The 27,942-nt window shown below is 40.2% G+C and overlaps 1 protein-coding gene across 4 annotated transcripts in view; it reads right to left on the bottom strand.

Annotated features, from left to right (window-relative positions):
* The window catches only part of STAM (signal transducing adaptor molecule), a 40,095-nt gene extending 20,532 nt beyond the window's left edge, over positions 1-19,563 (bottom strand). The window contains exons 1-3 of one of the 4 annotated variants that reach the window (XM_076331638.1): positions 19,407-19,459; positions 16,299-16,454; positions 5,011-5,095 (exon numbers count right to left, since the gene is read on the bottom strand). In XM_076331638.1, the coding sequence (XP_076187753.1) occupies positions 5,011-5,078 (68 nt within the window). In that variant the 5' untranslated portion in view covers positions 5,079-5,095; positions 16,299-16,454; positions 19,407-19,459. Of the gene's footprint in view, positions 1-5,010; positions 5,096-16,298; positions 16,455-19,351 lie in introns of all 4 variants that reach the window. The other 3 variants (XM_076331639.1, XM_076331636.1, XM_076331637.1) reach the window with 3 other exon arrangements.
* Positions 19,564-27,942: the final 8,379 nt, after the last annotated feature.

Raw genomic sequence — 27,942 nt, 5'->3', positions numbered from 1 at the left:
TTACCTCAAATTAATTCATCATACAATTTAGTTTGTAAATTATGAGAAGCACTATGCAGAAATCAGAGGGAAGGCACACACCCCATGAGAACAGAATTCTATCTATTTATTAGGCATCTCTCCAGACCATGCTATACAAATATTGGGCCACAGTTCTGCTCCAATGATTCTACAATCAAAATTTCAGAGGCAGCCCAGTGAGAGGGAATAACAAATCAGTAGGGGGAAACTAGGGCAAGATACAAGAGAAGCTATGGTATTATATACTAATATTTCCAGAAAACATTCACAATAAGTTTCAGTTTTAGTTTTAGAGAGTACAAAATAACGTATTTGATTATATTTTATTTAACAAAGACAAAATTAACAGCAACTGGAATCTAAAATACTGCACAAAACGTTTCATATATTTTCAGGAATTTATTGTTCATTTACAGTCTAAGGTAACTGACCGTGGGGCTCAAGACTACACAGGTGACTCAATTTTCCTCCTTGTTCCTTTAGAAACAAGCTAGTGAAAGAGCTTCCTAGCCAGCCTGTTAAGACATACACTGCAATGACTATGTAAAATGCTAGAGATTGGGTAACTTGAGGGGAAAAAAAAAAAAAAAAATAGAAGGTAGTTTGGAAGACTGTCAAGTAAGCAATTTTACTGTTCTGTCTTGTATGAACAGGCACAAAACAACCAAAGAAGAACTGGCTAACCAGAATACTGACTCACTGAGGCAGTGATTAATCCATAAGGAATCAGGACAAAGTTAGGCAAGCAGCAATATAGACAAACCATTTCTCAATGACAGTTTTTCAATACCCACTCCCACCCCCAATAGAGAGCACTGGCAATGAACATTTCTATTTTCTCAACCATTGGTGCCTTCTCCCAGTCGCTGACTTCATTTTTTTTCAGCCATCATTTTTATTAAGTGACTTTTCTGGAGAAAAATGAAGTTGTGATAGTTTCAAACATAAAGACTTGACATGTCTCATGAAGTCAATGCAAAAGGTACAACCATCTCAAAGCCAAATGCAAACAGAATTAGACTCAGGAACTGACTAGCACTGAACTGACTGAGGAACGAGGAGCGCTTCATGCTAAAATATACTATATGTGGCCTTTAATTTTCCCCTTTATTCTGCTTAATGAATCATTCAAATTTTATAACATTATTTTACTCAGAGCTGATAAACTATAGATTCAGTTGTGTAAGCATTTTCATTGCAGAAAACCAATACTATGCAAAAATCTATACCTTTCCTGTAGTCGGACAATTAAAAATGCCAGTCAAATATGATAAATTTTTTTTTAAATAAACAAGTGTTCAATAATGCTGTATAAAAACAGAAAAAAGATTGCCTCCAATGGTAAAACCTTTGTTTTAATCATGTTTCCATGTTGAAAAGGCAACTTGCTCACTGAATTACCAATAGTCCACAAAAATGGGATGCAAACAATGTAATATGCAAGTGCTGAGCTGTACTAGTTCCTAAACCAAATTCAGAATTAAAAAAATGTGTTGATTGTCTCAGACAAATTTTAGATCATCTTAGGAACCTGATATGTGAAACGCACAGAAATTATCAAGTTAATTCCACACTACATATGGCAATACTTTATATATGCTATTGTAAAACAGGCATATTATTAAAAATATTACTGAATTTACTGTCTTTCCAGGGTTTTCTATGAAAATTCCGGCATCAACTCTAATCAGATTTTGAAATTTCTCTATTGAAATAGAGAAAGTAGTCAAAGAGAGAGATTCAGTGAATTTCTAACTTGCTAAAACCTGTTTTAGTCAGTTGGATTAAGGGAAGACAGATAAAATTTTTAGCTATTGGCAATTCTCTGTAACGAAGGTACTACAATGTAAAAGTTAACAGTAGCAATTCTGTTACTGAACTGTAACTCATTTATCTTAAGAGAAAATGTAGCACCTTTGTAGCATAACAGGTTTCCAACAATTACTCTAGATGCAAACAAGTTGTTGGCAGACCTAAATGAGACCATGTGCCATGTAACGCTGTGGGACAAAAAGTGCCACATGATGAAGAATAGTCCTTCTAGTCTACTGTGGCTTCACGTGTAAGAGGATCTACATCTGAAATGCTGCAGGCATGCAATGGAGCTTACAGAAGCTCAAAGTACAAAGAAAACCCATAAACAGAGATTTTATAATCTAAACTTCTACCAAGAACAGTAGCAGACAGCTTGTATTGGACTAGAATTGGTTAAAAGATTAAAGCAGATCCCAGTTAAGAAGACTAGCATCCTTGCCACAGGAACTTAAACTGCAGAATTTCAAACAGCGTAGCATATCTGATTTAAACTTGTTAAATGGGGAACTTTGTCTTGCTTTACCTTCCTATGGCATGACATAATCCATCAAAACAAAGAAAACCCACTATCAGCAAGTTTTAACAGAATCTGAATTTAAGCAATGAGTCAGCTGGCAGCCTATTACAAGCAGGGTAAATATTACAAAGGTTAAAGTCACAACCAGGATAAAACCACTGTTTTAATAAAAAAAAAAAAACGAACACAAACACACAAAAAACAAAAACAAACAAACAAAAACCACAAATCATAACAGAAATTCCATCTGTCCCAGAGAAATTTAGCTGCACATTACCAGAAGATCTCTAGCTTTGTCTGTACTCACAAGCAGCTGTCTCTTGCAGCTACGTACATTTGAGCAGTGTTCAGGCTAAGTTGCTGTGAAACTAAATCTTGTCTGTGGGAATGCTTTCAGTGATTAAATAGAATACTGAAGCCTTCAATAATATAGTTATTGTTACAGGCTCAGCATCAACATGCACAAGGAGCAGAAATGCAGTTTTACATATACGGACTAATATGAAACATTATTAACAACTTGCCAGCTGTTAACTACAGCTATACACAACAGCACAGAAGTCTCAATATGCCATGCTATTTATAAGTACTCCTCTAGAGACCATCTCTAATCCCAAGCAATAAGCTTATTTGCAAACCTGTCCTTTGGAACAAAAGTCCCAGGTGGGAATTTGCTGTCTGGCATCTCACACTGTTTCCCGCAGTCTTACAAGGCAATCCATGTCATTCTCTGAGAAGCCTTTCACTAAACAGCAGCAATGGCATAACTCTCTTTTTGAGGCTATTCCTTACCTGAATTGTTACAGGGAATGCTTGGAGAAGATGTATTTAAAACATTTCCAAAGCCTAATACTACGCTGAATAAAACCAAAAACACTATAGATACAGTTTAAAGACATTATTTCAGTGTATTTTTTATTTGCTAATTCAAATTATACTTTAACTTTTCATGTCCAGAAAACAATTGCATGCATAAAGCCTATGGGACAGCTCAGTGAAGAATTGATAATGGAAGCATTAGCGACCCATATTAAGATGTGTTTAATTTAATATCAGGTTTTCAAAATGTACATTTATCAAAGCCCTGATGTCAGAGAATAGCTTCTCAAAATAAGGGGAAGAAACACAGAACCTCATTGCTTTCTGTGAAAAAGACACTGGTAGTCTGGTGGTGAGAACAAGGGAAGGGCAGCAGATGCTTTATACCTTGGTTTTAGCAAAGTTTTGACAAACAGTTGAAGCTCACATAGCCTCCTTATCACCCAACTGGTGAAATATGGGCTGGATAAAAGGATGATAAGGTGGATGGAAAACTGGCTGGCTTCCTAAGCTCAAAGAGTTGTCACCAGTGGTGCAAATTCCAGCTAGCAGGCAGTAACTAGTGGGGTCCCTCAGGAATCTCTGCTAGGACCAACACTGCTAAGTGTCTTCACTAATAACCTGAATGATGGGAGGCAGTGCACTCTCAGCAACTTTACTCCCCCCCAGTTTGCTGTTGTCACCAATCAATATACTGGAGGGCCGGGCTAGTATTCAGAGGGACCTGGACAGGCTGGAGAAATGGGCAGACTAGAACTTCATCAAGTTCAACAAGAGCAAGGGCAAGGTGTTACATTTCGGATGGTCTGCACCAGCAAAGGCCAGGAGCTGACCACCTAAAAAGCAGCTCTGCAGGAAAGGATCTGCAGGTCCTATTGGGTGACAGGTATCAGCAGTGCAGCCTGGCAGCAAAGACAATCAACTGCATCCTGGGTCAAACAAGTGGTCAGCGCAGCCAACAGGGCCAGGGAAGTGATCCTTCCCCTCCATTCTGCACTTGTAAGATTGCATCTGGAGTACTTTGTCCAGTTTGGGGCTCCCCAGTGCAAGAAAGATATTGATGCACTGCAGTAAGTCCAATGGAGGGCTGCCAGGATGGTCAGAGGAGAGTCACATACAAGGGGAGATGGAGAACTGCTTTCAGTTTTGAGAACAGCAGACTAAAAGGGGCTCTTACCGCTTTCTACAACTAATCAATCAAAGAATACATAGGACGATGCAGCCAGACTCTTTCTTAGAGCTGCACAGTCATAGGACAAGATGCAACAGGCAAGTTGGAATAGGGGAAACTGTAATCAGATTGCAGGATTATTTATTTATTTACTTACTTACTGTGAGGGTAGTTAAATACTGAAATACTGAAACATGTTGCCCATAGAGGTTGTGGAAACTCTGACCTTGGAGGCATTCAAGACTTGACACGGTCCTGAGCAACCTGATCTAATTAGACCTGTTTCAAGCTGGGGGGTTGGACTAGATGACCTCTGGAGGTCACTTCCAACCTAGATTATGATTCTGTAAGAAAAATCCCTCATGAAGTCTTCTGGGTTTACAGTGACACTGCTAAAACATATCAGTTTATTCTGTTACATTGGTGAAAAGCTGCTGTAGGCAAGTCCTAATTTTAACACTTCAGCTAGTATCTCCAAAGGAAGAACTGCAAAATATTTGAGCAGAAAATCCATATATTTTCCTTTTACTTGTAATAAACTTAAGCTAAATGGAGCTGTTGCAAAAGTCTATACAAGGCAACAAAAATTTCCTTCCTCTCATCTGAGTATGAGACTGAAATAACAAAGTTAAAAAAGTTTGGGCAGGAAATTTCTGAAGTCACTTACCCTGTGCGTGACTGTCCAACTTTATCACAGATGTCTAAGATGAGGCCCCAGTCCTCTGCAGTGTTCATCTCACTGGTTGCTTTCTCTGATGAATAAAGTAGAAGTACATCAAAACACAAATTTCAAAAAAAAAGATAAAAGAATTTAACAAAATTGTCAAAGATGTTGCAATATTACCTCTTCGTATGTTGCTAAATGCGTGACAAATCCCTGTATTTAATAAATTCATATATTAAAACTGTTATACCTAATTCTTTTTAATTTTCAAATGTTCACTTGTGGGCATGAATTTAAACTCATAAGCAAATATATATTTTGGGATTGTTTTCCCACATAATAAAGATACACCCAGAATATGACAAAAGTAGTATAACTACCAACAGATTTTTTTTTCCCCATTTGGAACTATAAAGTTTAATAGGATAGAATACCCAAAGCATTAGTTCACTGTTTGCAGAGTCAAATACAACCACATTTACCACTTCCTCAGACACTAAACTGCTGTCTTGCATTTCCTTTCTATGTATTACAACTCAACGAGGAAGATGCAACAATTCATTAATAATCACTAAACTTTTATCTCCCCATTCTCATCTCTGCTTTGGATGATATATTCCACTGTCTGTTTTCAGCTATAGAGACTGCTAAACCAAAGCTAATCTCATAGAACCCACTGGGACTCTTCCTTCCAAATCTTTTGAATAGGACAAGAAGAGTCCCTGCTGAAGAGTGAAGAAATAGAGACGATAGGTGGAAAAGAAATAAGATTCCACTTCAGAGAGAAAAAAAAAAAAAAAAAAAAAAAAAAAAAAAAGAGACTCCCTCCCTATTTCTCCCCCAGAAAAGCTTAGGTACACAGAGGATAACAATAAATAAAAGTGTTAAAGGAAACTGAGCCTTACACTCCAGCTGAATGGAATATTATCTAAACACTGATAGATCAGATCAGGGCTAGAGAGCACAAGGGAATACACAAGTAGTTTCCATTATTCACCAAACAGAAGGAGAATGGGCACAGAATAGTACACAAACTTTGTTTCCTATCCCTGCTTCATCTAATATTCACCTCAATCTACAAAACACAAAATATGCCTCAGCAATGAGTACCATCCCTCAGGCAATGTCTCATAAAACTAAGTAGTCTGAAAGGAAGCAAAGATTTACTATAAAAACTTATCTGCCAGGAAAGATTCATTATCCATATTAGCACTTGCAACACTGCAGAGAAGAGAAAGACAAAGCAAAACATCTAATCTCCAAAAGTTACTAGGAATTATTCATCCCGAAGTTGATGGCTTGTCTTTATGAGTGAGTTTCTCTGTCCTACAAACTGAAGTCAAGTTACAGTTAATTAGTTTCTTAATTCAGAACAAAAATGCAGAAAAGCAAAGCTCTGCGGTTATTTGCTCTGAAAGTATTTCTGAGGAAAAATTAAACACTGCCATATACAATTAGAATGACAACACACCAGTTGTACTGCCTGATGCAAGGAAAAGAGCAAAGCAGTGTAGGGAAATCCTAAATGGAAGTTAGTTACAATTCTGTATGTTCTCTCAGATAAAGTAAAAGAGCACTGCCTCTTCTCTCTAAACTGAATCAGAAAACTTGTGATTACAAAAAATGGTCATAATCAACAAAAATATGAAAAATTCTGGGTAGACACCATGCTAACATCTAGCACTAATATACACCAGCTGATAAACCAATCACTTTATTTTTCTTTCAGTCTACTATTGTTCCAAATCATGCTTAGGACTAGTATAGCTAACAATCAGAGAAATTCTTGATTTTTAAATCTTGTTCATAAAGGAAACATGTCAACTGTGAAGCAAAAATTGAGAGGAACACCATAATGACAGAATCCACTCAGCATACCAACTACAATGCCAAAACATGAGAACAGACCAATGGAGACTGTACCCTGATTATATCAATTAACATTGTTTCATTACTCCAGAATTTCGGTTCTTTAGTTGGGGATACCTTATAAATACAAGCAGATGAGACGGGGGGGGAAAAAAGGCAAGGAAAAACCCATAGCAGAACCATACATTATACTTTTCCTGCTTGTTTTTTATCATTTTAATATAGCCAGCTCTCAGTCATCTGTAGGCAGAATACTTGTGCCACACGTGGTAAGACACCTGAACTGAATGCCTTGCATAGAGCCATCACAGGCCAAGAGTCTTTTGTAATCATAGTCGATGAGCACAGCAGCTGTGCTGCTTCCAAAGCCTGCCTCAAGTCTGAAGCACCGTAACTGCTTTTTTGAAATATGAAGCCTAAGTGGAGTTGTACCTGAGCTGAAGGTGTGCCTACACAATATTCCCAAAACTGAAGACAGCTGATAAGCACGGCCCAGAGACACACAAAGCAGACTGCATGGAGGCAGTTTAGTTCCAGGACTCCACTCTTTCGGTTCATTGCCAGTTCTGCTGGAGCTGGACTAGCTCCAGTCAAAGCGTATCTGGGTGGTGCTCTCCAGAGCTCTAAGTTCCCACCAGGCTCAGAGCTCCCATGCAGCCTCACAAATCCACACCGTTCATTCGCACCTAATGCCGTACTTCAGTTAGCATAGCCTTCAGCAGTCAGAGCTGAGAAATCCAATGGAACTGAAACTTTGACCTTTTCCATTATTTTACATAACAGACAGTTGTCTGTACTTTTGGCAACAATTGGTCCTTCTTTCCTCACAATGTCATCAGAGAGAAGTGGCATGGCAATCGGTTATGTCTTTTACAAACCAAAAAGTAAAATAATGCATGCTTCAGGTTTAAAAATAACAACAAACTGTCTTTTATGCTAATTTAAATAGTTTGACTAAAATGAAAAATAAGATGGTGATTGATGAAATCCCTGATCCGTATCAACCACACCGATTACAACCTTCATTTTAATTCTCAGTAAGAATATTTTGCAAATTTATCCACAAGTACAATTACAAGTTTTCTATCACGGCTACATTCCTTCTTGGAAGTTGGAACTTAGTCCTGTATAAAAACTGCCATTTGCTTGCAACACCTTCCCCCTTGTTAGTCAGGATATTTCCTCCACCAACAAACACTAGATAGTTCCTTACTAAATTTCAGCCTGAAACCCAGTTCCATTGTGTACTTTCTGTCTTCTGCAGTAACAAGCATCCATTCATTCCCTTGGATAATAAAATTAATTGTAAGACATGAGAAAAAAAATTTTGCCTCTAGAGTTTTAGTTAAATTCTGTCTCAAACAAGGGCAGTTAAAAGTTAACGGCATACTGTGAATGTTAGCAGTACACTATCTGACATTGACTGTCCACAAAAAAGGCCACTACCTCTGTCAGAGCACTAGCGAGTGACTATCGCCTTTCACCACTCTGGGAACAAGAGCAACAAAGACGCTTTGACAAAATTCCTATGTTGCATCAGTGTTTTGTAGGCAAAATTATGACTTAAAGCTACTTAAGTTAAATTACTTACACTATTATCACATAAAATCCATGAAAGCTCTCTCTTCTAACGTGAGGCTCCTGTTCACAGCCAGAAAAACCCCTTTATGTGCATTCAGTATTTGCTTGCCCTGCTGGCACCCTACCAGCCTTCAGGTACAGCTGACATGTCACTGTCAGACTCTATCTTAGTACCAAAATGGACTCTGATGGGGAGGGAAAAAAGAGATACTTGTATTTAACGTCTTAGGGTAGGTTAGCACAGGAGATAGAAGATAACTTAAACTATAAATGTTCATCTTCCATCTCTGATGAAAAATAATTCTGCCATAGCAATATTAATGTTTGCTTCAGACCCTATCCCTCCACCTCATCATTGCTACAAAATCTTATTCAATTTAGTGAATGCCAAGCCAGGATCAGATAACATTTCAGACTTTACTAAAACAACTTTTAAAGAGACCACTAGCTCCTTCATGAAATCAGCGTTCTTTAAAACTTATTAATGCTATGTCAAACACAAAGAAAAAGAGGACTACATGACACAGAGGTATACATGATGGAACTTTGGACATAGTTTTCCGAAACAGCTCTCTCCCATAAAGCTGTATCACTCAAATTTGAGGCATTGTTTTCCTAGCACAAGCAAGGCCTGCAAATTAATGTATTAACTTTAACCAGTGCAAGACTATAAAATCTTACGTTGCCTCAGATTGTAACTAGTAGTTTTTAAATTTTACCAGTTTTTTTCTTTCCTTTTTTTTTTTTTCATTACAGGTCTCCAACTTTCACCTTTATTTTTCTAGGAGTTATTTAAAATTATTTTCTTACAATTAATTCCACAAAGACAGACACACAAAGTGGTAAGCGCCATCATTTCAGAGGAAAAGAATACTTAGAACTATGGCTTCTTTGGACAACAACAACAATAATTCTGCACAATATAAGAATACCTTTCTAAATAACTTCAACAATTTGTTTAATTCCTAAAACAAAAGCAAGACACACAAAACCAATATATCACATTTTTCAGCCACTTTGCAAGACACAGAGCATGGGATCACTATGCTTCTCGCTTTATACTTCTTCTGTACTCATAGCACTAATCATACTGAGCCAGACCAATTCCATCTTGCCCAACATTCAGTCTCTAATATATATTATAGCTAAAGAAGCAAATGCCTAGGAAAACATAAAAAAGAATAAGGTAAGCATTAGTTGTACTTCCCTACAACACACCTTTCAGCGACCAACAATTTGCAGCTTCATAACTCCTGAGTCAGAAATGGTGCTTCAACCACACAAAGGTAATCAGAAATCACATATAAAACAAATAATTAAGAAAGTGTTCTGAAGCAAAATGCATGTCCTCTGATAGAAATCTCAGCTCTGTCTGTATCTTCAGAATTTCTCAGTAAATTCTAGAACATAATCTCCTTCAAATAAAATACCTAGATGCTGAAATCATACTTCCAAACATATTTTCTATCTTTTTTTTTTTCAACTAAACCTCTGAATAAAATTTATACAAACCTGAACATTATCTGCCTTCTAAAGAAAACACCATTCCTCAGTATAAATGCTGTCTAGTCTCACTGAAATACTGTACCAAAACCCCAGGAGACAGCATTACACCTATTGATCAGAAGCCAGGCCAGAAAGATCTAAATATGAGAGTTACATTACTTATACTTTGGTTGTGGTGAAAGTACACAGGCTCTTGCATGGGCTCTTCTGGGATACCTAAATAAACAAGCCTCTCCTTGTCTTGTAAAGTTCATTAATTTTGTTGAGGCCCCATTTCCCTCCAATTTACACAAACCTGAAGGCTTGGAGCGTTGATAAAATTCTGTTTTCTCCTCTGGTTTTGTGCATTATTTAGAAATTATAACCAAAGAAAAATATTTGCACTGTGATTCTATCTGAAGTTCCCTATTACATACAAAACACAACTATAGTTGATCATTTTAGGACAGAAGCAGCAAACTTTTCTCAGAAGAAAAAATAATAATTTCCTAATAATTCATAATTGTCCTAAAAGAAATTTATCATCAGATTTATAAAGTACTATTAGACAGAAGAATTGTAGTACATGCTGAAAAAAGCCACTGCCAAACTTAGTGGTTGACTGTTTAGGTGCTGGTAAGAGAAGTAGAAATATTGCTGCAGATTTTCCATGCAAATATGTGCTAGTCACCTGATTTCTCTGCCTTAGTTCTGCATCTTAACAATAGCATTTTATTGCCTTATTGGAATTTTGCAAGAGTAAATACTCTCATCAATGTTCAGATACTGCAGTGAATAGCATGATGCATTTCTTAAGGCAGAAAACTTAAAGACTACCCATGGCTAACAACATTTTTAGAGGGAAGTCTTGGTGGGTTTGAGCTTCCTAAGCTTTAGATTTTACTGACGTTTATTTAAAAAAAAAAAATCCAATCTTGGAACTGAGCTGTTTTTCTGCTAGAAAGTCTCAAAGATGTTAAAACTACCTAGAATTTCAGGAAATAACAAAAACAGATCAAAACACCCCCAAACCCAACACTTAAAATGTACATGATTTGAAGCAGTTAAAACAAATATGAGTAAAAACTGTCAGAATATTCTACTAAACTAAGGTTTATGGACATAATTCCATTTCCCCAGTTGCACATCTCTAAAATGAAATACTGAAGTTCTCAGTAATTGAACTTACAAAGAAAAGAATGGGTACAGAAAGCCTTCAAAAGAACAGCTAAAGTCTTCACTCACAGACTAAAATTACAGCCAGTTTCTAGCATAAAAAATGCTCAAAAATCCATTCTAGTAATATAAACACAACAGAATTTAAAAAATTCAACACTGCCCTCAGCCTTCTCTCCCCCTCTCCCACCAAAAGTCTTGTTTTCTTCCCAAGGCTAAATGTGACAATGTGTGCCAATGTGATGCCCATCTACAAGAAGGGCCGGAAGGAGGATCCAGGGAACTACAGGCCTGTCAGCCTGACCTCGGTGCCGGGGAAGATTATGGAGCGGTTCATCTTGAGGGCGCTCACAAGGCATGAGCAGGACAACCAGGGGATCAGGCCCAGCCAGCACGGGTTCATGAGAGGCAGGTCCTGCTTGACCAACCTGATCTCCTTCTATGACCAGGTGACCCACCTAGCGGATGAGGGAAAGGCTGTGGATGTGGTCTACCTGGACTTCAGCAAGGCCTTTGACACCGTCTCCCACAGCATTCTCCTAGAGAAGCTGGCGGCTCACGGCTTAGACAGGGGTACTCTGCGCTGGGTCAAAAACTGGCTGGACGGCCGGGCCCAGAGAGTTGTGGTGAATGGAGTCAAATCCAGTTGGCGGCCGGTCACGAGCGGTGCTCCCCAGGGCTCAGTTTTGGGGCCAGTCTTGTTCAATATCTTTATCAATGATCTGGATGAGGGGATCGAGTGCACCCTCAGTAAGTTTGCAGACGACACCAAGTTGGGCGGGAGTGTTGATCTGCTCGAGGGTAGGAAGGCTCTGCAGAGGGACCTGGACAGGCTGGATCGATGGGCCCAGGCCAATTGTATGAGGTTCAACAAGGCCAAGTGCCGGGTCCTGCACTTCGGCCACAACAACCCCATGCAGCGCTACAGGCTTGGGGAAGAGTGGCTGGAAAGCTACTCGGCGGAAAAGGACCTGGGGGTGCTGGTCGACAGCCGGCTGAACATGAGCCGGCAGGGTGCCCAGGTGGCCAAGAAGGCCAATGGCATCCTGGCCTGTATCAGAAATAGTGTGGCCAGCAGGAGTAGGGAAGTGATCGTGCCCCTGTACTCGGCCCTGGTGAGGCCGCACCTCAAATACTGTGTTCAGTTTTGGGCCCCTCACTACAAGAAGGACATCAAGGTGCTGGAGCGTGTCCAGAGAAGGGCAACGAGGCTGGTGAGGGGTCTGGAGAACAAGTCTTACGCGGAGCGGCTGAGGGAACTGGGGTTGTTTAGCCTGCAGAAAAGGAGGCTGAGGGGAGACCTCATTGCTCTCTCCAACTACCTGAAAGGAGGTTGTAGCGAGGTGGGTGTCGGTCTCTTCTCCCAAGTAACAAGCGACAGGACGAGAGGAAATGGCCTCAAGTTGCGCCAGGGGAGGTTTAGATTGGACGTGAGGAAAAACTTCTTTACTGAAAGAGTGGTGAAACATTGGAACAGGCTGCCCAGGGAAGTGGTTGATTCACCATCCCTGGAAGTATTTAAAAGACGTGTAGATGTGGTGCTTAGGGACATGGTTTAGTGGACATGGTGGTGCTGGGTTGACGGTTGGACTCGATGATCTTAGAGGTCTCTTCCAACCTTAATGATTCTATGATTCTATGAAATAAATAACTTCCCCCCCCCCCCATATAAATGCAAATACTAAAATTCGAAAGCATTGTAAAAACATAAATGTAACTACTTCATCTCTTCAATATAGTTTAAAAGTCCTGAAAGACTGAAACTGCAAATTTTTCTTTCTTTTTGCAATCACTTACCAAGAAATTCTGGTTACATACCATTCCACATCACTGAAGTTAAAAGTAATTAATTTTCTTCTTTTTGTCTGTCAGATAAAATGAATAAATGCATTTGTTGGCCCATTCTACAAAAAACACTGCTTTAATATTAACCACTCTGCATTTCACTAGCATGCTCAGAACTGCACAGAAGAATACGTCCAACCAGATTCCGTTTAGACAAGATTGAAAATAACCTCTAACAGGCAATGCCACCATAGAAAGAAACTAGAATTCCCTGTTGAACCATTAACTTCAGTAAAGCTATTAACCAACTTTTTCAGTTTAAGTGTATCCCCACTTACAGTATTACTAAAACATCTTTATGGGAGCACTTGTAGAAGGTGTCCTATGAAAGCACTGCTAGCTGATCCAAGGCAAAGCAAGCAGCGATGACTGAGCTGACATGAGGCCACCTCAACTCATTCCCGCAGAAGACTATGTAGGATGCCACCGTGCATGAGGCAGCCTAGCCAAGATAGACATCACTCAACTCAGTAAGCTGAGCAGAATGAAGACAAAATGATTCAAGATCTGGTAAGACAATACTGAAAACAACAGTAAGACAAGCTGGGCAAAAATAATTCAGATGTTTAGACATCTTCGGGCAAACTCTAACAAATCCACAGAACTCAAACTACCTTTCACCCAGAAATATTACAACATAGCAGGAAGGTGAGCACATTAGAGATATATGAGAATGAAGATGATTACTCTGTAAACAAGGTGTATCACAGGCATGTTATACTAATAAATGGTGCCACGGTTTATTTGCAGAGCCTCACAAACCAAGCCACAGTAGAAGCAGCATTTCAGAAGGAAGACAGCAAGAGACTTAACTTTTCACATCAAATCGAAGTCTTAAAGGCGCAGGAGCAGGCTGTCCCCATACGCCGTAAGAAGAACGGGCGGGGAAGATGACCAGCCTGGCTGAACGGGGAGCTTTTGCTGGGACTCAGGAAAAAAAGGAGAGTTTACCGCTTGTGGAAGAAGGGGCAGGCGACTCAAGAAGAGTACAGGGATCTCATTAGGTCGTGCAGAGAGGAAATGAGAAAGGCAAAAGCCCAGCTAGAACGCAATCTGGCCGCTGTCGTTGAAGACAACAAAAAAAGTTTTTACAAATATATTAATGACAAGAAGAGAGCCAAGGAGAATCTCCATCCTTTATTGGATGCGGGGGGGAACATTGTCACCGAGGATGAGGAAAAGGCTGAGGTACTCAATGCCTTCTTTGCCTCAGTCTTTAACAGGCAGACCAGTTATCCTCAGGGTACTCAGCCCCCTGAGCTGGAAGACAGGGACGGCAAGCAGGATGAACCCCCCATAATCCTGGGGGCCATAATCAATGGCCTCAAGTTGCGCCAGGAGAGGTTTAGATTGGACGTGAGGAAAAATTTCTTTACTGAAAGAGTGGTTAAACATTGGAACAGGCTGCCCAGGGAAGTGGTTGATTCACCATCCCTGGAAGTATTTAAAAGACGTGTAGATGAGGTGCTTAGGGACATGGTTTAGTGGGCATGGTGGTGGGTGGGTTGACGGTTGGACTCGATGATCTTAGAGGTCTTTTCCAACCTTAATGATTCTATGATTCTATGAAATATACAGTGTTATTTTTATCAGCTAGAGGAACAGATTTTACACGCTGGAGAACTACTTTGATTCTTCTGAACTTTGATATTATACTGAACACTGTCACAGGTGAAATGAGGGGAAGCACTCTAAAATGACAGCTCTTCCCTGGCAGGAAAGAAAAAGAGTTGCCGGGAAAGTACAGTCTACAAAAACTCCTTTGCCTATGGAACATACTATGCTGGCTTCAAATTGCCCAGCTGAACTTAAAGTCTGGTGATTCATTTTCAGAAAAGGATACTGAAAAAGATTTTGTTGTTGGCTATTATACAGAAGGGGTATTCCACTTATTGTTATCCTGTCAGCATTGCCATTTTTCACTGAGAACATACACCGAAGGTATCTTTAGTGAGAAGTGCTTGTTTTTCATAAACATTTATAAATAACTGAAAAGGGGGGTGGCTATAGCTCTTTTTCCCCCACATTTTCTACTCAGCCTCCCTGTTAGCTCACAGTTAATATCCTTCTCCCTAAAACAATGCTGAGAAAAGCAGTAAGCCAACTTGGGCAAAAAAGTGCCAGTCTTATGAGAAGCTGAACCAATCCTTGGAATTCATCTTCCCTTGCAGACAGAATTTAACTCACAGTCTGCAGTCTCCATAATTATCTGGGGTCAAGAATCTCCTCTGCAACAATTTTCCCCCCTTTTGGCAAACCTGGCCTAAACAGAGAAAAGCCCAGCTCAGAGAGACATGTAATTGGATGGTTTTGAAGATGTTGGCTAATCAAGGGGATAAATCTAAAGAATAATGAGTTTAAATAGCAAGAGTACTTTATTACAAGAAATTGCACCATGGGAATCATGGTCAAAGCATTTCTTACATTCTAATACATCAAACTATATGCTGTGGTACCTTAACATCCCTACTTACCTACAATCATATGTAATTCATGCATATTATTAAATATCTAAAGAGTTGTGAGCATAAAATGATCAATAACTGCTATAGTTAATAAAAAGTGGGAAAAATCATTGCAAGTCGCATCGGGTTGACAGTTCTACTACATTACTAAACTACCCGCTTAATTTCCTATTACTGTAAATAGTAAACCTGACTCCTTTCTTCCCACTCCTGTGGTGCACCAAATCATTACACCAGCTACATTTAGAACTAGACTAATATCCAAAGCAAATGCAAGAAGTGCCTTCATCCCTTACTGTGCATAAGCAAGAAAAATCATGCAAAAACCCCTGTGTTTTTTAAACACCTGCTCTTAATATCATGTGTGATTTTATGACAACTCAGACCAGAACCTGTATTTATTGCAGCTTATAAAGCTTCAGAAATAACAAGCTTATGGCAGGGAGTAAAAAGTTCTTCCAGTTCTCTTCTTACAACATAGATTAAGTTTACAATGCTTGACAGCAAGTTAAAATAAAGTATACACTACATTAAGTCCAGAGTTACACTGTTTATTCTTGAGATAACATATAAATGACACTTCAGAACTGCTTTAGCAGTAAGTTCTTCATCAAACTTAGCCTAACCATGGCTACATTACTAATTATTCTGTCATGACAGATTAGCAGACAGTCTTTCTGTTCTTAAAGCACTATCATTTTGCCTGCATCAAACTTACAGATAAACCTGCATTTCTCAGGAACAATTCTTTGGAAGTAATTTTATGATTAAGGTTGTGAAATATGGCAGAAACAGACTTCCCATCAGACTAATAAGAACACCATTAATTCTCAATCCTTAAATGGAGGATTAGAGTCTCTTAATTATAACCTCAGCAGTCCAGTGTCTTGAAGGTTTTTTCTTCTGTTAAATTCCAATATTATGTTCCTTACTTGGACACACTGTCAAAGGTTCCCAGACTTGATTGTGAAAACCCACACTGACTTCTGTCACCACTGATCAGTATCCCTTCCTGTTGAAATATTCCTAAAGATGGTAAAAACAGGGTTCAGAAAACAAGAAGTATTTGGGATTCATCCAGAGATTTGGACTCTTTGAGGATGGCAATGGCTTACCTCCTCAAATCTCTGGGCAGCTTAAAGCATTCTTTAATATTATTAGTTTAACAGTAGCCTTAAACAACATTATTTTGCCAATCACACCTAAAGAAGAGGTGCATCCCCCAAAAATCTCTGTACAAAGCTGACACTAAATGGTAAGCGATTATGGATGACCAGGTTCCACAGCAGGAGCATGCTAACAGGACTAGCCAAATGCTGATGACCACCAGACAAACTGAGAAATTTCTCCTTCTGAACTTGAGAGATACTTATGCTCCTCAAAACAATGGAAAACAATTTAGTTCCAGATGTGTTCTCTGCAATCCATCATCCTAAATGGTTCCAAAATCATTTCCAACTATTACACAGTACTGATTAGCTGTCCAGTAAATGAGAATGTGCAGCTATTGCAGCAATACTATCAACTACATCAATGTCCAAATTCATATGAAATTAAGAATAGCTTTTGACTGCCTTCCTGCTTCAGGAATCTGATTTTCAAAAGAAAACTTTCTTGCTGGGCAAGAACAAAAGCAGAGCACTCGACTTTCCATTCTGAGAAAAGAACTGAAAAATAACACTACCACTTGACAACTTTTGGAAGTTTCCCGAGAACATGAGAGCTTACTTTACAGCTGACGTTATCTTATGAAGCCTGCCAAGAAGTTCATCCAGGTAATAGCACATTACCAAGGGGCCTCGGGGAAGAAGGGCCATGGGACACTTTCCGGGGAACTTCATCATTCCCGTCTCCCTGGCACAAATCCAGTTAAGTGATGGATAAAGGCCACAGGCTCCTGGAAGTAGGCTGCCACCAACTGAACAGCCTGCTGCTCCTTCGGTCTCCCTCAGGACACCATGAAAGGGGCCAACGGAAAGAGGCTGTGTTTACTGGTGAAAATTAGCCCATTGCCCGCTATGTGGTTTTCCAAGAACAATTTGGGATTGAGTGGTTATTTCCCTGTGCTCATACAGTGTACAGAATACTACTTTTGAAAAATATCTACTGGTGATCGTACTAGGCAAGCACAGTAGGCAAGGTGTTGGCATCCTCTGCACCTAGAAAACAGCAAATAACCCACCGAAGTTACAGTTGGGTGCTATTACCTTGCATTATGAAACTTACAGTGCTGACAAGGACATCTATCAGACTTAGCTCTAGAGAAACCCACTCAAGCAGTCTGATCTTCACTGTTAGACAGCGGCCTTAGGAAGTACAAACGTAAACATTTGCCAGAACCTCAGCTATCAATTCTTAATCTTATTAGTTCAAATCATTCTCTCAGATAACACTACCAATATTCCAATCCTCTAATGGTCCATGGAAAATTGGCAAGCAGTGCGATCTCTTCCTTATTTTCAACTGCCAAATTACACTAGAAGACAGCGAAACAATTAGGAAAAATTATTTACTACTTTTCAAAATGTGTAATTGTCAACTTTGCCACCAAGAAAACTATGAATTGAAGGACAATGTTCAGCGGAAAATTCTTAACTGTTCAAAACGAGAAGAAAAATGAGCTATGCTTTATTAAGATGCAACAGACTAAGAATTCCTGATAACATACAGACAGAATTTGTGTCACAGTCCTTCCTTTATGCACTAACCCTTCCCCCTGAAAAGATACATACTTTTCAAACAGTTTTGAGTTGTTTTTTTGAAGAGCTGGAAGAATTAAATTGGAGCCCTGACTTCTAAAGTTGGATAAACATTAAGAAAGAAACAATGTATTTGTAGTTGAAAGCTACAGCAAGTATAAGGCTACTAAAGAAATTTGTTCCAAGAAACATATACAGTGTTATACTGCTGTAAGAAAATAATCTAGGGTGGGCGTGGGAGGTACTTATCGAAATATGAGAAAAAATCCCTTTATATTATGCTGTTCCCCAGACAAAGCTTTTATTAGAATCATTAAGGTTGGAAAAGACCTCTAAGATCATCGAGTCCAACCATCGACCCAACACCACCACCCACTAAACCATGTCCCTAAGTGCCGCATCTACACGTCTTTTAAATACTTCCAGGGATGGTGACTCAAAGTAAAACAGACGTCAGCAGCAGGTAGGAGACAAACCATATTACACAATGACAAATCAGATGTGCAAAACGAATTTTTAACTGCCTATATGTTATTTTACCTTCAGTTTGGACACATCAACATTAAGCACAATTTTTGTCAAGTAAAAGCCAGACATTTCCTCTCCATCTAGTTTGGCCTTGGAACAAGCGAGGTAGGGATGAAACCTGATCACAGTTTCACTTGAAAGGGAAAAAGAAAGCTCCCACAGGAATTCACTTTAAAGCACTGACTACAAAACGCTTTGACAGTTTTCTCATGCCTGTCTGTGAAGCAATTGTAGATGGTGCTTTTTACTTTTCATCCTTTCAGCAACACTCCAGCATAAGCATTTCTCACTACTTGTTTTGCTGTGCTGCAACGTTACTTCTGCTAAGCAGGCCAGCTTGTTTCCCACAGGCATCCCCGTGCTCGCCCTCCTCGCTCGCAGCCCCACGAAGCCAGGCAGGGCCCGCAGCAGCCCCCGCCACCCCCGTGCTGTCACCGACCAGGCCGCAGCCACCGCCGCCCGCTGCCAGGAGGCGCCCCCGGCCCGGCCGCTCCCCGCCGCACTGGGACCGACGGCCCGGCCGGGCTGCCTGGTCGCCGCTGCTGGCCGCGACTCCCCGCCACACGCGAGGCCGGGCGGGCGCCGCCAAAGCCCAGCAGCAGCAGCAGCACAGGGCTGGGGGGGGGAGCGGGCCGGCAGCCCACGGGGGGCCGCAGGCGGGAGCGGAGTCGGAGGGAGGGCCGGCCGCGGGGTTACCTCAGGGGGAGGCCGGGGCGGAGGGCCGGGCCGGGGCGCCGCGGGAGCCACTCACCCACATCCTGGTCGAAGGGGTTGGTGGCGAAGAGCGGCATCTCGGGGCGCGGGGGCGCGGCGCGGCCACCCCTCCCCTGCCGGCAGCCCAGCGGTGGAGCGAGAAGCCCGCGGCGGCGGCGGCGGCTCCTCCTCCCGCCCGGGGTACCTCCGCCGCCGCCTCCTCCCAGGGCCGGGGAGCCAGCCCGCCGCGCGCAGCATGCTGGGAAACCGGGGCTGGCCCCGCCGCCGCCTGACGGCCCGCGGCTCCCCCGCGGCCCTGCACCGGCACCAGCCCCCGGCCCGGCCCGGCCCGCGGCGGCGGCAGCGGCGGCGGCGCAGCGCCCGGGGAGCGGGCCCCGGCAGGCGGGAAGGCCCCTCAGGCCCTTTCCGCAGGCACCCGCGGCCCCAGCTGTGCCTGGCCCCCGCCGGGCTCGGCAGGTGAGTGGGCGGGCGCCGCGCCCCGCCCCGCCCCGCCTGGCCTGGCCTGGCCTGGCCTGGCCTGGCCTCGTCTCGCTGGAGGCACCGGCACCGCCCCTGCTGTCCCCTGGGACGGCCCCAGTCGGTCCCGCCGCCCCAGGCCAGGCAGCTTAGGGCCGGCAGGGCGGCTAAAGGCGGGGGTTTATTTTATTTAGTTCTGATGAGCTCTTTCGTGCCTCCTTAGTTAGTAGGTGAGTCGTTTTCGTGCCCAGACACGTTTGCTCCCCATAGAAAATTTTCAGAGCTTCCTCATACATCAGGCTGACTGAGTCTCTTCATCGTTACTGCTATCGTGCTTCTGAAGTACATGGCCTGACAGCGAAGGTGCAAGGTGGTGGTTATGACAGCATCTTTCACAGCATGGCATAGGAGCCTGACCACTTCTCCACGGTTAGATCCTGTTGAGATCAGTAGCTATCAGTTGTTCACAGGGCCTTGAATATCCCATGGCCGTTGGTTGCGCAGTCGAATCTTGCTGCTTCACTTTGTACGAGTATCGTGTTGGCTTTGATGGGATGTATCCCACGATAACAATTTGACTCATAGGATATGACACGTTCTGCCTATTCCTGCTGTCACATAAAGTTCAAGTTATTATCTGTAAGGAGTTTTATTGCTGTTTAATTAGTCTAAACTAGTTGGATCTCAAATTAAACAAAAAAGGGCACATGCACACATGTGAGGGAAGTCATAGACATCTAAAAGAGCAATATGGGCATGTCACAAGAGTGCAAACAAGAAATGAAAAAGATAGTACTACTGTTTGCAGTGCAGAAACACTAGATGCAATCAATAGCACTAACCATGCTCAATAATGAATGTGATTGCATGCATTAGGCAGACTTCTAACACATCAAATGAAAACTGCACACCAAGCCTCTTCCCACAGGGATTTACAGTCATTAGGCACTTCCTTATTTTACTAAAATTTTTTCCAGGATCTCGAGTTCTGCTTCTTTCCCTATCCACAACAACTGTTTTCAGCAACTGATGCAGGTCAGCATTGATCTACAGCTTAGGACTGACTACTTGTAAGGAATTGCATGTTTTCTTTGGATTCCGCCTCAATTCAATGACATCTGCTAGATATTCTCAGAGGATGCTTTACCGCCTCACCATTCATCATCCCCCATTATGTTCACAAAAGACATACGGTAGATGTTCTCAGAGCCTGTTTTATCCCCTCCTTTTTCATCCGTTCCCCCGATGGGTTTCAAAATGAACTGTAAGAATCCTTTCAAAACAGGCAGAGCTTTTATGCAGTAGTCCTGCAGTAAGAGCAAACACAAGAGATGTGGGGAACTGGGGTGTTAGACTGTCTTCAGCCTGAAAGGATTCCAACCCAACTTTACTTCCCAGGCAATACCCTACTCAACATTTTGAAAACGGTAGTCTATACTCAGGGAGCATCTTAAGGCTCTGTAGTCATGGCTCATGTTTTGTTTCTGTAACAATTTTTTTCTGTTGAACACAGTGTGAAGAGTCCTTTGAACACTGTATTATATTGTATCTCCCTCTTTTCCCTGTCCCATGGCTCTGGCATTCTTCCATGGCACAGCAATTGGTGGTGGTTAGAGCACTCTTCCACGAAGCGTGAGGTTCGCCCTCTCGGGCACAGATGGCTACGGAAACCAGCTTTTCCACCTTATGTGTGAGTACTATAATGAGTATGCTATTAAAAAAAGGTGTGTTAAGCTTCCTTTGGCGGATGTAGTTCAAAATGGTTGTATTATTTCCTACTGCATTTGAAATGGGACTCATGCTGCCTAAGTTAGCTATCTAAAAGTAAGGAATCCAGTTCAAAGGTACAGTCTCAAATTGCATCTAATTTCAGGGTAACTACAGCTGATAAAGAATGTAGCAACACTGCACTCCCTGTGCCCACAACTATGTGCTGCCACCACATTTCTCGCATTACATTTGGAATTTGATCCAATTCATTTGTGGCTGCACAATCAGCTGATCCAGACGAAAACTACCTCACTGCGGAAAGTTCGCTGTTGGATCATGTCACTCATCTGACTCACCTTGCAATTAGATCCCAGGCAAGGGAAGAGGTGGGAAGGCATGGCTGGGGACTGTACTTCACCAGACTGGATCAAGAAAAACGGGCATGTCCAGGGGATTATTCATCTGTTCTATTTCAGACCTCCTTCCGAAGATGGCCTCTGCAACAGTCTGACTCCATTGATTTCACAGAGGAGCTTATCTGCCCAGCAGTTCTCTGACTTAGGACTTGTCTCCAGACAGCCTTATAGCAAGTTTTAGGTAGAGTGTTTTTTAAAAATATGTGCTACTTCTGTCCAAAGTAAACAGTCTGAGATGATTGGTACGGACAATTCTTTCTTTGCACGCTTCATTTTTTATATAGTACTGTTGTTCAGATACTGCTAAGTGATAAAGGTATGTATTCAGTTAATTGCCAGTGCAGCTCGCTTCCTGGATTTTAAAGATGTGACATACTTCTGAATTTGCTTAAGTAACTGTTTAATTTTGTTGTTTGTTTATATAATTTATTACTTATTTTTTAAATTATGACAAGGGTTTATCCTTACCAAGGTTAGTTCTGGATTCTGATGATAGACAATAAATCATTTCCCTATAGTCTTCCAGTAGGAAAGGGTACTTAGGAACAGCAACTTATAAATGACAATCTGCTAGAGAAGTTCTAATATTTTTTACAATCACTCAACTGACACACATCTGCATTAGACAAGCGTATTTTTTAGAGGAAGACAAAAACATTATGGCCATGGAGGATAAGTCCGCTGCAGTTCCAGTTTACTGGAGGAGTATTATACTTGGCATCCCCATTTATTTTAGCACATATTAGTTTGCTAGTTGCTGCGCTGTAAAGATAAGGTATACAACTCCAGGAAAAAGTCAGGCCAGTGCACTTTGAGCAAGGAGACAGATATGAAGACCAACGGTTGTCTCAGGGATCAGTCACACTGACCTCTATTTTAACTGCATTTTCGTTATAGTCCACTGTGTACATTGCTTTCAGAACTGGAAGCTGGGCAGAAAAGAAAATCAAAGGAAAAGCGGAAGGTTCAGAATAGAGAAAGTGCCAGCAGTCCATTTAATCACAGCTTTTGTCTTTGACAGGACAGGTACAACATGTTTTGGATGGCATACCAGATGCTGTAATGCAGAACAATACAATGATAAGATTAAGACAAAAATTATCGCAGTCACAGGCCACACGTAAATGTTCTAAGTACTGGACTACAGTGATTTACTCCCTGTCTATAATTTTATTGTACATGTCCTAATATTTTGCAAGTGTCCAAGTTGCAGGGCTTACTTATGGTATTCTTATCTGTTTCTTTATATAAAGAGAATATATGAAACATATCAAAACAGTAAGTCTGGTGTCCTCTGTTATACAAGAAGTCAGGCTAAAATTATTTAATTGTCTTTTTTGGCCTTAATATTTATGAAGTATGCAAGTAGGAATATATGAAGCCTATAGCTGGAGTTCCCTCAAATCCCTGTGACTTTAGAACTACGCAAGTATTCAAATAATAAACTTTATAAAACAATTCAGTTTGCCCTGACCACATTAAAAATTGTAACATGCAACTTTCTAGTTAATATTTGCACATATAGATGCCAGAAACAAGGGTTTGTATCTTCCTCAACTTTTCTGTATTCAAAGCAGTACTTGCAAACCAGCTCACATGAAGTAATATTTCATATGTTTACACTGCAGTTTTGTTAAACGATTTTGGATAATAAGAAGTTCACCAAAGTCAAACACAAAAATGTGTTTATACTATTTGCTTTAGTAAGCTTGTAGTGATGTACAGTGATATACCTGTAAGAAGCAGATAATCTGGGAGCTGCTGGGACCTCTGGGTGCCTGGACTGGTCCCTGGGGATGCTGGCAGGAGCATCACTCTGTGCCAGCTTCCTGACACTGCCATGGAGAACCACTTGTCCTAGTGCTTTTTTTGGCACGAACACCTGTTCTCAGTGTGGCCAAACTGACTACACCCAATACGGTCACTTTTGCTTGCTGGTAACTCAGACCAGTTTTCAACCAATGATGAGGTTAAAATTAACCTTTTCATTCTCCACCACTCCTCTAAGAAGGAAAATAGAAATACTTCCACTGACCATAATGGGATTTAGATTGGAACATTACTCCCTTGATAAAGAGCCTTTTTTAACGCAAGGCTTGAAATAAAACTAAATAACAAGCAAAGATTGTGTGTGCTTTGAAACTAATAATGGAAGCAGTCTCCTGTATAGAGATTGTAGTGTCACATAAGCAAGTTACGATTGAAATATACACTGAGAATCAGAAGGTATTTTTAATATTATTGAAGTGTGTTTTGGGAAACCCTGTGAAAAATCTGCCTGATATCTGTTGGCAAGGTAGCAAAGCTTCTTTATTTAAGAAAAATATTACATTTATTGCATAATATAGGGAAGGGAATTTGAGAATATCTTACTTATGCTAGCAGTTAATTTTCAACATGTACTTTATTTTACTCACGTGAACAGTACCATTGAAGTTAATGGTACTAATTTTAAGTTTTGAGCATTTTATATGTATATCTATATAATTAGAACATTAGAGTGGAGTTAGCTTCTTGATACAGCCAGTCTACGTAGTGTGCAAGGGTGCCGACTGCACAGATTACGGTCTGTGGGACTGGTTTGTACATAAATCTATCCAAGCCTAGCAATGCAACAAAATGTCAGGATAGTTAAACAGTGGTACAGCCCAAAATATCCCATAAAGAAAATAATTATTGTACAGAATCCAATTAGTCTATTATAGCAAAAAGTACACTGAGTTTGGATAACCCAAACTCAGATGAGCAGGGTAGTCATCTCCCTTTAACACATGTGTGTCCTTCAACATTGCAGTTTGGGTTACAGTTTTGTTTCTGAAGAGGATTAAATAGAACAATACACAAGGGCATCTCAAACTGGTGCTTTTCAGAATATAAAATAAATATACCAGTGCTTTTCAGATATATAGAATCAATAGTTTTCATACAAAGACTTCTAAATGTTCACACCAGAATTTTTGTATTTTTATAACAGAAATATAAACTTCCACTTCAGCCTATGTTCATGACGCCTGTTTTCCTTCGCTGGCTACTGAATTGTACAGTCAGAGGCTTAAAATGAACCATTTATCTTGCAGTAGCAGTGCAAAACTCCAACTGCTTCAGATGTGCCAAATACAAAGACATCTTCTAGGTCTTCTCACAAGATTTACAGAATCCATTCTACACCATGTCTTTTGAAAGCATCTTCCGTCCTATTCCTAGAGTAGTAAATAAAATAATAGACATACACACCCGGATGAATAAATAAAAAGTGCGTAAACACTGTGTTGTTCAATTTAGACATAGTTAAATTCTTTTTTCTTGCATTTATCCTTGAATATCTCACTGATTACTACATACCATAAACCTAAAATAGTGTGCAAGTACGATATATGTGTGTTGTCTAGACACTTTGTTCTTGCAAGGTGTGTTGGGAACATTAAGTGAAGACAGGGCAGAAGGACAAGCAGAATTTCAGTTGTTAATTTTTTTAACAAATTCTCCTTCCTCAGAATTTTAAGTTATCATCTGGCATTTAATATTCTGAAGTATAAAGGTAATCCCATGATCCTGCAGGGCTCATACTAAGTAATTCTTGCAGCGTTTCATAGTAGATGACCTTCCCCTGTGATAGTGGAGCCGATAAGTCATTATAGTATTTTCAGAGCACAACTTTTCATTTCATAGAAATGTTCCCATATTGGAGAGGTAAATTCTGTAACAAAAGAAATCATTATAGAACACTGCATGAGAAAATAATTCTCATAAAAGCTTCACCTTGTATTTCTGGAAACAGATTGGAAATAAAACCCATTCAGCTTTATAAGGTATTGAATATCTACTTGTGCAATAGGAACCCAGAAGATAAATATACATTGATAATAGCAATCATGAAGAAGGCCAGGAAAACCATTCATTTTTGTAATAACAGTATAGCAATGTTGATGGTTTGGAACTAGAGTGAATAAAGGAGAACTGCCTGTGAAAGTTGAGAATGAATACGAAACATAATGATGACCTCACCTACAAGACAAAAGACCTTGATCTGACCATCTTAAAATTTATTAGGAAGTTTGATTTCAGACTGTACTTGAATAACAGCAAAGTTGAGCTAAGTTGATAAGCCAGTCATAATTGATTTAAAAAGCTGATTTAGATAATGCAATTAATGTATAAGCCTATTCAGTTCCATTGATTACATTTCTGTATGTAGACAAAATCTGTCTTATGAATCATTTTGAGATTTTTTGGGCCAAAAGGTGCTAGCCAAAGTTGAAATATTAGATGAAATAATTTTGGCACTATAAAAGTACAGCATTTCTAATTAAGCACAGATACTGTACTTAATGCTTTGAAAATAGCTGACATTTTGTCAAATTTAAATAAAGGATCTTCTAGTGGTTCAGAAAATACAGACTAGTAAACCATAAATATATACACGGTAAATTGACAGAAATCATGATTAAAAGAATAACAATAGAAAACTTTTGAAAAGGAAATTATATTTCAACTAATTTATTGCAATTCCTGGAACATGTTATTACAAAAACAGATTAAAAAAAAATATTAACACAACAAACACATTTTGAAAACTCTGCTGAAAAGTTGTCACACAGGAACTACCAAGGGTATGAAGTAGTTACAGATTAAGGAGCGAAACATCTCCATGGATCAAAACATGGGAAATGGAAACAAAGAGCAAGTTTTCTTTATTATGGCAGAAAGAAATCAGTGGGGTGTTTATGACAGTTCTGTGATAAGTTTTGTGCTGAACACGTTCATAAATGGCCGGGAAACACAGACAAGTGTGGGATGGCAAAACTTGCAAAGACACAAAATGTTTAGTTTATTCAAATCCAAAAAGGATTATGAGGATATTCAGAAATTTCTTATCAATTGGGTGAATGGGTAGTGTGATAGCAAGAGAAATTGTATGCTCACAAATGAAAACCACAATATTAGAACAAAAACATTGAGCTACTTATCCTCACTAGTAAGTTCTTAATTGACTAAATCAACTCAAGTCAAACCTGGTCATCATTACAGATAATTTGTGCATCCAAAATCAATAAGTTTGAGCAAATAAATAGTGGGAAGGAAAATAATACAGAATTCTAATGAGAATATATCAGACACTGCTTATCAAATTTCAAAAGATTCTGTGCAAAAGCATGGAAAACATCCAAGGAGCAATTTAAAAATGGAAAAGGTTTACTTCAGAAAGCAAGCAGGATTTGTTCCCTCAAATCTGCTGTGGAAAAATCTCAAGAGAGAAATGGCAAATGATAGCTAAAAGTATTAAAAAATCACAACTAATATTAAGAATTGGGATCAGGTCATGCCTTCCTCTGTGTATCATAATTTAAAATCAGAAAGCCTTCATCAGTTAATGAAGTCATAAGTTGGCAAATTCAAATGAGACAAAAAACATTTTTCACATACTATGTGGTTTTTGTCAAAGCCAAGAAGGTAGGAAGGTTTGAAGAGAGGATTGAAATTTGGGGGGAAAAAAAGTGTGAGTAAGGTAGCAGGAATACCCAGAATTAAAATAGAAAATATAGAAAGTGTTTTGGAAAGCTAGTTTAAACCAACTTGTAACTGTTACATTAAGGTGAAATTTAGGCTCAGATTATCCCGTATTTGCCCACTACATAGTTTCTTGCACTTTCCTCTGAAGCATAAGGATGGCAAAAACTTCTGAACTAGGTTGTTCAATCCTGTGTGTAAATTCTTCTACCTATATTTTTTAACTATAGGATTCCCAAATCGGGTTCTATTTATGACTACTTGAACATGGAAAGTGCCTGTGCCTATATAATATGGGTACTTACTATGATCTTACTAGCACATACATGGTGCTGTTTTGCCAACTACTCATTTTGCATGCACGTTACACATTTGCTGTTGCCAGTGGGCGTGTATTTTGAGGCTGAGAGCTGAACATCTGCTTGTGTGCTTTGGTGAGGAGAGGGAGAGAGACCGAGTTTTTGTATGGCACATCTACTAATT

The sequence above is a fragment of the Aptenodytes patagonicus genome, chromosome 2, assembly GCF_965638725.1.
Source record: "Aptenodytes patagonicus chromosome 2, bAptPat1.pri.cur, whole genome shotgun sequence".
Classification (NCBI taxonomy): Eukaryota; Metazoa; Chordata; class Aves; order Sphenisciformes; family Spheniscidae; genus Aptenodytes; species Aptenodytes patagonicus.
This window is presented reverse-complemented; position numbering and strand designations above follow the sequence as displayed.